The sequence below is a fragment of the Helianthus annuus genome, chromosome 3 (assembly GCF_002127325.2).
Source record: "Helianthus annuus cultivar XRQ/B chromosome 3, HanXRQr2.0-SUNRISE, whole genome shotgun sequence".
Taxonomy (NCBI): domain Eukaryota; kingdom Viridiplantae; phylum Streptophyta; class Magnoliopsida; order Asterales; family Asteraceae; genus Helianthus; species Helianthus annuus.
This window is the reverse complement of record NC_035435.2, coordinates 62,864,330-62,876,262: the sequence shown is the minus strand read 5'-3', so window position 1 is coordinate 62,876,262 and position 11,933 is coordinate 62,864,330. Positions and strand designations below refer to the sequence as shown.

The 11,933-nt window shown below is 37.4% G+C and overlaps 1 protein-coding gene across 1 annotated transcript; it reads left to right on the top strand.

Annotated features, from left to right (window-relative positions):
• The first annotated feature begins 4,574 nt into the window (after positions 1-4,574).
• Positions 4,575-9,745, top strand: LOC110929310 (glutamate--tRNA ligase, cytoplasmic). Its single transcript, XM_022172448.2, has 6 exons — positions 4,575-4,810; positions 5,430-5,529; positions 5,640-5,793; positions 7,602-8,683; positions 8,775-9,242; positions 9,345-9,745. The coding sequence occupies exons 1-6, from the start codon at positions 4,668-4,670 to the stop codon at positions 9,558-9,560; spliced, it is 2,163 nt and encodes a 720-aa protein (XP_022028140.1). The 5' UTR covers positions 4,575-4,667; the 3' UTR covers positions 9,561-9,745.
• The last annotated feature ends 2,188 nt before the right edge of the window (positions 9,746-11,933 follow it).

Sequence of the window (11,933 nt, the reverse complement as noted above, 5' to 3'; positions counted from 1 at the left end):
ACCATCAGGCCTACTTCAGCAACCAGAAATACCACAATGGAAATGGGAGCAAATTTCCATGGATTTTGTTACTGGCCTACCTAGATCCCAGCGTGGGAATGACACTATCTGGGTGGTCGTTGATCGACTCACAAAGTCTGCTCACTTCTTGGCTATCAAAGAAAAGGATAAGTTTTCTACCCTAGCAGACATCTACATGAAAGAAGTTGTTTCGAGGCACGGAGTGCCCACCTCTATTATTTCGGATCGCGATGCACGATTCACGTCAGAGCTTTGGCAAGCGATGCACAAATCTTTCGGCTCACGATTAGACATGAGCACAGCATATCATCCTCAGACAGATGGGCAGTCTGAGCGAACTATTCAAACTCTAGAAGACATGCTTCGAGCGTGTGTTATCGATTTCGGCAACGGCTGGGAAAAGCACCTCCCTTTGGTGGAGTTCTCATACAATAATAGCTACCATACCAGCATTCAAGCCGCTCCATTCGAGGCATTGTACGGACGTAAATGCCGGTCACCTCTCTGTTGGGCAGAGGTGGGGGATAGTCAGATTACGGGTCCAGATATTGTTGTGGACGCCACAGAAAAGATAGCACAGATACGACAACGCATGGCGGCAGCGCGCGACCGTCAGAAAGCCTACGCGGACAAGCGTAGAAAGCCATTGGAATTTGAGGTCGGGGACCGGGTTTTATTAAAAGTTTCACCCTGGAAGGGTGTGGTTCGTTTTGGTAAAAGAGGCAAACTGAATCCGCGGTACGTCGGACCATTCGAAATCTTAGAAAAGATTGGCAAGGTAGCCTACAGATTAAACCTACCTCCTGAACTCGGTGCAGTTCACAATGTATTTCACGTGTCAAATCTGAAGAAGTGCCTGTCAGATGAGACCCTTATAGTTCCTTTTAAGGAACTCACTATCGACGAGCGGTTGCAGTTCGTCGAGGAACCAGTTGAAATCACGGACCGGGATGTTAAGGTCCTCAAACACAAGAGAATCCCTCTTGTTCGAGTTCGTTGGAACTCCCAGCGTGGCCCGGAGTATACATGGGAACGCGAAGACCAGATGAAAGAAAAGTACCCCCAGCTATTCGGAACCAATGTATCCACTTCTGAGACAGAAGCTACTACTACTGAATTTCGGGACGAAATTCCAAATCAACGGGGGGATGATGTGACACCCCAGGAAAACCAGTGAACGATACCTAGCTTCCTCAGTAAGTGCGTACCAAATTTCGGGACGAAATTTCTTTTAAGTTGGGGATAATGTGACAACTCGAGTGTTTGACTTTCACTTTCGCATTTATTGCGCGTTGACTTTGACTTTGACTGTTTAGTTGTTGGATTGTGGACTTGAATTATACGAGTTGTGTGTTAATAGTATATATTGTCGTTTTGCCTATATGTTACTATTTGTGGTGATAGAAAATAATATTAGAATTGTTATTATTATAATATTAACTTTAACCTAGCCCTCGAAGGATGACATGTAGTTCGAAGGATTCGAAGGACCACGAAGGATAACCTTCGACCCCGAAACATATCCTTCGAGCACGAAACATATCCTTCGATATGTTTCGGCCCAGTCCTTCCAATGGGCTTGGCCCATTTCTGTAATACGTATAAGTACGTATCAACATGTACCGGCTGTCATTTTCTATCATATTCCCAACCCTAGAGCTCTCCAAACTGTGACGGCAAGCTAGTAACCACAGGAGACCCTTGCGACCAAACCCTCATTTCGGTTAGTAAAATCTATTTGATTCGATCGTTCGTTTATGCGTATGTGTTCACGTGTAGTGTGTTCTTGATTGTTGATGTAACCTGAACTGATACATGCCTGAATATTATGATTTTGAATACGATGGAATATCGATATAGATTTCACATAGGGTTTGATGATGTGTTAATGTGCGTTAACCGGTTTCGTGATACGTTTAAACTAGGTTCATGCTAGACAATGATTTCTGGATGATTGCGTTATGATTAGATGTGCTAAATGATTCTGATGATTTGGTAATGATGATGATGACGGCTGTATAGATGATTAGGGTTGCTGTTCCTGTGAAAACGTAACTGATTGTGAAAACGTAACTGTTGATTGATCGAAAGATACTGTTTGTCGAAACATAGGTAGTGTCGAAAGATGCTTGTAGTCGAAACATAGCATTGACCGAAGGATAGATATGACCGAAACATAATTAAGTTGACCGAAAGATACCTTAGGTCGAAAGATGACTGATGGTACGAAACATACCAACTAGTCCGAAAGATAACTGTGAAAACTTGTAAGTGTCGAAAGATCACTGATGTGTCGAAAGTTAGCAGTGGATCGAAGGATAGTAGCAATTATAAACATCCTTCGAAGGATGGAATGTATACATGAACTATTTGACATGCCATGCTTGATGATGAATGTTTACATTTGTAATTGTGTGCACTAGCTGATGAGTAACTAGGAAATGGTACGTGTGCGCCGACGTACAAACTGACTGTTACGTGAACATTGTATTGCATGCGAATCATTGCGAACATGAACTGATTTGTTATACGTGCATACACTAGGACGTGATTAATTACTTGTGAGTGCATAACCTAGCATACCGAGCAAACCAAGGTGAGTTCACACTCCTACTAAGGCATGGGATTCCCGGGTTGTGGGAATGGGTTAAAGGTTGTTATTGAAAGGAACGTACATATGCTTTACTAGACTGTCACCTATCATGTCCTCGGATGTCAGGACGGTTACGTAGGTTGGGATAACACCTACGGGTTCACATGCCATTCTATCCTCGGTTACGAAGGATACGCACGTAAAACCTACGTGTACGCATTACTTATTTCTATCCTCAGGTTACGAAGGATACGTGCGTAAAACCTACGCACACTTTATACACACTTCTGTTCTCGGACGAAGAACAGGGATAATAATACGAACAGTCTAGTGGTCACTTAACATGGGAAGCCCCCACCAGCACAACTTACTATCGGCCCTGTAGAGCCACCTGTTATTTACTGTTACACATTTACTTACTGTGAACTCGCTCAACTAGTTTGTTGACCATACTGTTACATGCCTTGCAGATCGTTAGGTACTTGGAGCTTGCACTGGAGAAGCGGGTCGTTGTGGACAAGGATTCGTGGTTTCTATGCTGAACTATTATAACATTTGAACTATTTACTATTGTTGGATTATTACTATGCTTCCGCTACACTTTAAAACAATAACATGTTTTGAACACCTTTGGTATTGAACGGATGGTTTTCTTTTATCTTACTTAATACTATATGCATGTTCAATATGATTGGTGGCTTGATCCTGGTCAGTCACGCTCCCAAGCGGTGATACTCCGCAGGTGGATTTTGGGGGTGTGACAGTATCCCTATGAAATTGTGTGTACTGAAAACTTGGGTTTTACCCATGTGTTTAATATTATAAAATGTGGTGGTTTACTCTGATAAAATATTTCCTAACTACGGTCCTGATGAAAATTTCCGCTGCCAAATTAGACAATAATGTGATAACACCGAAACTGGCTCGCGGCCGCCCGTTCCCGGGGATTAGGGATCGGGGGTTGCGACAGTTGTGGATCTTATGATATTTATTTAAAAGAAGAGGCACTAGAAGGCTCATATGAAGATATACAACATTGCGAACATAAAGAATTGCACATTAAGGGATCAAGCGGCAAATCATTGACTACTAAAACTTTGAGCAACTTTCAAGAAAAATGGGCACTAGTCACTTGAAGAATACATGTTCAAATGAGGGGGAGTATTATACAAGTTGCACTCTTTTTTCCTTCACTAAGTTTTATCCCATTGGATTTTCTTAGTAAGGTTTTTAATGAGGCAACGTACATGATCCAGAAGTATTAGGGGGAGACGATACGCGCTGCACTCTTTTTCCTTTAGCTAAGGTTTTGTTCCACTGGGTTTTCCTGGCAAGGTTTTTAACGAGACAGCATCTCCAAGCGTATCAAGTTGATAACCAAGGGGGAGTACTATAAATATATTATTTATATTATGGTTATCAACACTAAAAATAGATTAGCTTATTCTCCAAGTTTTCTTCTCCTATATATAGTTCTCATTGTATCTCTTGTATGATATATCTATCAATGAAATATCTCTTTCTCCCTACATCTATTTCTCTTATTGTTTGCTGTTAGGCTAGTTTCACAACATTTCTAAATTTTTGATTTGATTAGACGTTGAGGATAAACCGGTATGAAAGCTCTTGTGTCCTTGGACGACCTCGGTATCTTACCAACACTATACTACGCTCATGATGGGTGCACTTGCCCATATGTGTGTTTGGTGTTAGTAAATATCGTGTTTTATAAATTTAAAACTTGACTAAAGTGGTTAAACATGGTTAGAAATATATATAAAAATATAGTACACCACACACGCATCAATTATGTTTTTTATTAAAATGTGTTATACATGGCTTTTTAAAACCATTCGTGTTTGCACACGGATTTTACTAGTAGTGGTTAAAAAAAAGATTATATTAGGTTTGGATTAATTATTTTTCTTGTTAAAAGATTAAAGTAACATTTTAAATTTGTGCCAAGAGATTCAACTTACCCACAGAAAACCCTAGCCGGCGTTTACTACCTAGTCCTTTCTTTCCCAACCAACAGCCACATACATAGTTGGACATGACGGAGTTTCAGCTCTTAATCGCCTCCGATGAGACGCCGCCGTTGTCCCTGCTTGCGGTGGCAAGAGTTGCCGCTGTTTCCCTCACCGTCCACCCCACTCTCACGGCCCCCTCGCCGCCGGTCCTTGTTCTAACCAACGGGTATTACAAATTTCTTTTCTTTTCTTTTACTGTATCCATTGGACATACGATTTAGTTTTTAATTTGTTTCTTACCCAGTTAAATCTATCAATCAGCTTAGTTGGTTTCTTGTTTAGTTCAAATTGACAAATTCCGAACCATTTTAAAACAACATACGCTAGATGTGCATTGTTTAAATGTTTGTTCATTTATATGTGAATGTAAAATTAAAGTTTGATTCATGTCATGGTTTCTTTAATTGTTTTAGTTTATTTGATTAGGGACCAGGATTAACAAAAATTTACTAGTTTATGATTGAATTTGAATGTTTTCTCGGTACTTTTGTTGATTATATGAAATTTAGTTTGGTTATCTTTTTTAATATGACCCGATCATATCCGACTTGAAGCAGACCGAAAAAAGTTATTATATAACGATCAGCATACCACCCTAAAAAAATTCCGCCCCCATGAAAATATTTTCTGGGTCCGCCGTTGAATATATTCTTCGTTCTTTATGTTTTGCATAAATAAAAAAAATCAGTCTTCCAGTTAATAAGTAAGATTTCATTGCCCTTTTAACAGCAGAAGTAAATAATCTGCAAAATAGACTCATTTAAAAGCTTTATGGATTTTTATAGGACGAAGTTACGTGGAGTCAATGTACTTCTTCGATATCTTGGTCGTACAGCAACAACTATTCCCAGCTTCTACCAGCGAGACGGCTTGGAAACCGCACAGGTGCATCTTGTTTATTTTTCAGTTTTATGTACAACGTTGACTTTTCTTATTTTGATGGACTTGTGCTTTTGTTTCAAAGAATTTTAATCTTTTATTGTTTATTCGTGTAGATTGATGAGTGGCTCGAGTATGCGCCTATCTTTTCTATTGGTTCTGAATATGAGGGAGCATGCAAGTACGTTGACAGCTATTTGCTGCATCACACTTTTTTGGTTGGTCAAAGTTTATCAGTTGCAGATATTGTTGTCTGGTCATATCTTGCAGGTAAATGTTATTAGTTGTCGCCTGTTTCATTTGTTTTCTCCATAGTTGCTAAAGCCATCGCCTCTTGCGCCTAGGCCCAATTTCCTAGCAAGGCGAGGCAATTGCCCCTTAAGTCAAGCAATTGCGCTTTACCTCTCCAAGCGATGGTTCATGCGCAGGTTCTGGCAAGATTCCTAGATTCTTGAGAGTTTTCGGCCAATTTCTCTAAATTCTTGCAAGATTCTAGCTAGATTTCTACTTTTATCTAATGAAACTACTTTCTACACTAATAAACTAGCATTTTATAACTTTTGGTACTAAATAGACGATATTAAATGTTATATAATAAGCTTTATTTATTTGAAGAATAGTATAATTTTCTATTGTATATAAATATTTTAAGTTCTTTTGTTGTACGCTTTTTTTTTTCTCGGGCCCGCGCTTTTTTTGGGCATTGCGCCTAGGCCCCAGGCAAGGCCTATGCGCCTTGAGTGTGCTCAACGCCTTTAATAACCATGGTTTTCTCTCATTTTGACATGCTAGATATAAAATATAACACTGTTCGATCTTTTCATTAGCAAGCATCATAGTTGTTAATGGCGAATAGTGACAAATAACAATAAGGTACCTATATGCTACATAGCGATAAATAGCGGGCGTTATTTTATAAATAGCGATACACTAGAAAAAAAATTGTATGTACATATCAAAATACCCTGGTATATATGCTATTTTACATGTATATATAACAAAAACCTAAAATCCAGTTCTTTTATTGTTATATTTAATTGCTGTTTATATTAAAAAAATAAATACAAACAATAAGGTGTCGCTATTCTTGCTATCCATCACTACAACCCTAATAGCGACACTATACCTATACGCTACATAGCGCGCTATGGCGATCGCTACGATCGCTATTGACAACTATGGCAAGCATAGTTGTCATAGCGAATAGCGGACAACAGCGACAGGCTAAGTAGCACTGGAACGGGTACAGGATCAGGGTATGGGGACGATACGGGAATGAGGAACGGCAAAACTCAAAATTCCAAGATATGGGTACGACAATAAAAGATATAAAAAAATAAAAATACATTAAACAAATTCCAAAAATACTACATCTTCCAAAGGTAATTAATTATCAATAATCAAATCATTTTCAAATTCCGGTTCATCTAGTGAGAGATCGGCAATCGATAGAGAATTAGAGATGATGAGACTTGAGAGTTTAGAGATTAGAGAAGCCGAATATGATAGGTCTATTTATCTAATGGCCGGTTGTGGAATTTGAAAGGGTAAAAACCCTAAAAATAAATGGAAACGGGCTGTATACTTCTACGTCCCCGACATTGGAAACGTTTAGGAAACGTCCCCGACGAGTACCCATGGTGTTTCCGTCCCCGACAAGTACCCGAGACGGATACGGTCACATAAATGGAGTCCCCGTGCTACATAGGCGACATGCTACCTATACCCTACATAGCGACAACAATGAAATAGCGGGTGCTATTTTATGTTTAGCGATACACTAGAAGAAAATTTAGAATTTTTTTATATGTATATTTTATCAAAATACGCTGCGTTATATGTATATTTAGAAAAAATAAATCTCGCTATCTTATAGATATATTTTATCGCTATATATCAAAACAAAAAAACTATGCTATCTATGGAGGCGCCCAAATCAGAATGCGACCTAGTGCCGCATCACCACGCCAAACGCTATTAACAACAGTGTTAGCAAGTGGGTCAAAATTGCTACCCTTAGTCAGTTGTTTTGTCTTTTCGTTTAGTACTTTAAATGCTAAAATCTTTATTATCACTAGGGGCTGGTAAGAGATGGGAAAGCCTAATGAAGTCGAAGAAGTACCAAAATCTAGCGAGGTGGTACAGTATGATTTCTACCGAGCATGCTGCCGTCTTGGATCAACTAACAGCAACGTATACTAAGAAAAAGGACTCAGCGCCCGTGAAAACAAAAGAAACCGTACAAGGTCCGAGTTCTAACAAACAGGTTGTTTCGAGCCGACCTGAAGTCGATCTACCCGATGCAGAAATGGGAAAGGTGTGTTTGCGGTTCGCACCCGAACCGAGTGGTTATTTGCACATTGGGCATTCTAAGGCTGCTTTGATGAATCAGTATTTTGCTCAACGGTATAATGGGAAAGTAATCGTGCGATTTGATGATACGAATCCTGCTAAGGAGAGCAATGAGTTTGTGGATAATCTGTTGGTAGATATTAAAACCTTGGGTATTAATTACGAGAAAGTTACGTATACTTCTGATTACTTCCCACAACTCATGGAAATGGCGGAAAAGTTGATTAAAGAAGGAAAAGCGTATATCGACGACACCCCACGTGAGCAAATGCAGAAAGAACGAATGGACGGTATAGATTCAAAGTGTCGAAACAAGAGTGTTGATGAAAACATGAAGTTATGGAAAGAGATGATTTCTGGATCTGAAAGGGGATTACAGTGCTGTTTGAGAGGGAAGTTGGACATGCAAGATCCAAATAAGTCACTTAGGGATCCTGTTTACTACCGTTGCAACCCAATGCCACATCACAGAATCGGGTCCAAGTACAAAATTTATCCAACATATGATTTTGCATGCCCGTTTGTTGATTCTATTGAAGGTATTACACATGCCCTTCGATCTAGTGAATATCATGATAGAAACGCTCAGTATTATCGGATTCAGGAGGATATGGGGCTCAGGAAGGTTCATATATATGAATTTAGTCGGTTAAATATGGTTTATACGCTTCTTAGCAAGCGTAAGCTTCTATGGTTTGTTCAAAATGGAAAAGTTGATGGATGGGATGATGCTCGTTTTCCAACTGTTCAAGGAATCGTGCGCAGAGGTTTACAAATTGAGGCATTGATACAGTTCATACTTGAACAAGTAAGTTTTATAAAACATCATCACTATATTTTTATTTTTATTTTTATTTTTGGTTGTTGGACCTTACGTTTGTTTTCATTTTATTTTATAGGGGGCATCGAAGAATCTGAATCTTATGGAATGGGATAAGCTCTGGAACATCAATAAGAAAATAATCGATCCAGTTTGTCCCAGGCATACTGCAATCCTTGAAGAAGGCCGTGTGTTGTTGACTTTGACTAACGGGCCCGAGACACCATTTGTACGCGTGGTACCAAAGCATAAGAAATATGAGGGGGCTGGTGAGAAGGCTACCACTTTTACAAAGAAGATATGGCTGGAGCACGCTGATGCTACGGCCATATCTGTGGGTGAGGAAATTACGTTAATGGATTGGGGAAACGCAATCGTTAAAGAAATTAACAAGGGCCCGGATGGAATTGTGACAGAGTTAGTTGGGGTTTTGCATCTGGAAGGATCGGTTAAGACCACAAAACTTAAACTTACTTGGTTACCTGAGATTGATGAACTTGTTCCAACAACTCTTGTTGAGTTTGGCTACCTGATCACCAAGAAGAAGGTATATTTAATTTGAAAGTCAACCTCTTGGCTATTTTGTTGAAAGATTTGAGTTTAATGATAAGCTGAGTTGGAATTTATGATTTGTTTGTTGATGATACAGCTGGAGGAAGACGAGGATTTTGTTGATGTGCTGAACCCGAGTACTAAGAAAGAGATTGCAGCATTGGGAGATGCAAATATGCGAAACTTGAAGCGTGGAGACATATTGCAGCTGGAGAGGAAAGGCTACTTCAGATGTGATGTTCCTTTCATTAGACCTGGAAAGCCTATTGTGCTCTATTCTATTCCAGATGGCAGGCAAGTTACAAAGGGGTAGACTGACAGACCACCACCCGGTTTAATTTAATTTTAATCTACTGCTATTTCCAAGTTTTTTTTTGTGCGATTTGGGACGTTGTTATACATCATCTATTGGTGACTTGTATTTGTAAAGATTTTGGAACTAATATGAAGTGTTGTTGCTTGCTTTGCTTGCTTGCAACTGATGCGGTTTCATGTTTATAAACTAAACTAGTAAAACGGTTCATGCATATAATAAACTTTAAAGCAAAATGTGAAATGATATGAACCAAATGAATCATTTTATCGTATTGTGTTTTAAGTTATGTATCTCAAGTTAAAAAATGGGTGAAGCAACCATGATAAATTCAACCTTTTAAAAATACTGCTGTACATAAATAATTGATAGGAACTTTATCTTTACAAACTATTGGTTATATAATTTAGAGTTAATTGCCAAAATCACCCCTGAGGTTTGGGCACATTTGCCATTTTCGTCCAAAATGACACTTTTGTACCAAATTGCCCCTAAGGTTTGAAACTTTTTGCCATTTTCATCCAAACCACTTAGTTTATTTTTTCTGTTAAGTTGAGGATATTTGGATGAAACTGTTAAATATAAAACCATAGGGACGATTTTGACAATTTACTCAAACCCTTTTTAATTTCTTTTATTTAATTATTTTTGTTACATATATAATAAAAGAGAATATACATGGAGTTTTTAGAAAAAAAAAATTAATAGTTTTGTCACATAATTTTTATAAATTTTTATCCAAATCATTAACTCAGTTTATTTTTTCCAGATAAGTTGAAAGATGTTTTAAATTTTATAAATTAAGACAGAAATTAATTTACGTCTTCTTTATATAAATCAGTTTTATAAAGAGAAAACGTCATTGGTGTGCAACACATAACAATCGATTACAACTTTTAGTATTTATCAGTTGTACAGATAAAAAAAAATTGTAAAACGTTACATATTTTTTAAATATGTTGAGCACCTAGGAAATATGTAGGTAGAAATAGAATATTTATTTAAGTAAGATTATGAGGGTAACTAATTAATACTTATTCTGAATGACTTGAGTAAAGAAACTTTTGGTTCATAGCATTATAATTACAATTTGGTAGGTAATTTTAAGGTTTGGTAACGATACGTTGTTTGATAGGGGGGCACAGGCTTCTGTTTTTCCTTGGGAGCGAATTTAAAAGAGTAGAAGATGAATTACAAACTTGGTACATATGATAAAAAATTTTTATTGAACCTTTTTCAATATGGTCACCAACATTTTAGTTTTATAAAATTTAGAGGTTTAAGTAGATTTATTTTTATAAAACTGATCTATATAAAAAAATTAGAAAATTAATTTCTGTTTTAGTTTATAAACATCCTTCGCCTTAATAGAAAAATTAACTTAGTTAGTGGTTGGATGAAAATTTATAAAAAAATATGTGACAAAGCTATTTTTTTTTCATATAAAACTTGCATGTATATTCTTTTTTATTATATATGTAACAAAATTAATTAAATAAAAAAAAATTAAAAGAGTTTGAGTAAATTGCCAAAATCGTCCCTGTGGTTTTATATTTGCCAGTTCATCCAAATATCCTAAACTTAACAGAAAAAATAAACTAAGTTAGTGGTTTGGATGAAAATGGCAAAAAGTTACAAACCTTGGGGGCAATTTGGTACAAAAGTGTCATTTTGGACGAAAATGGCAAATGTGCCAAAACCTCAGGGACGATTTTGACAATTAACTCTATATAAATGTTTAACAATTTTGGATAAGATTTGGTTATCTAATTTAATTAGATTAGAAACGGATACCGATTACAGAAAATAAAATATTTGATTGTATTTATTTGAATTAGGGCGTACAAGCATTAAAAAAAACAAAATGAAAAGCAAGGGGTTATCACAACAATATAACTTTATACGATTATGCATAATGGACATTATAGGGACGTAAAGCGGCTTGATAATGCCCCTAACGCCTCCCATTTGGGCATTATAGGGGCATGAAGAGGAAGAAACATTTCTAGTATAATGTCAAATGAGGAGAAAGAAAAGGAAAATAATGATTAAAAGGTCATTAAGAGGAATGAATTATTACACATTTTTGAAAGGCATTATAATGCCGATGTGGCAGAAAATACCCATTGGAGGATGTTAAAGCAACAAGAGTATGGCAGAGGGAAGGTACAGGATCAACTCTAAAAGGTAGCTTCTTAGTCAGAATCTGCAATAAAAGAACACTGTTAGTCTTAATGCGAGAGGTAGCATCCCGCATGAGAATCAGTGGGATGATCTTAAGAGTCTAAGCGAAATGAAAGGATAAGAGTTTTAGAGTGAGAATGAAAGAGATGGACTTACTTTGGGCTGAACAAGACTCTCCTTTTATACGTT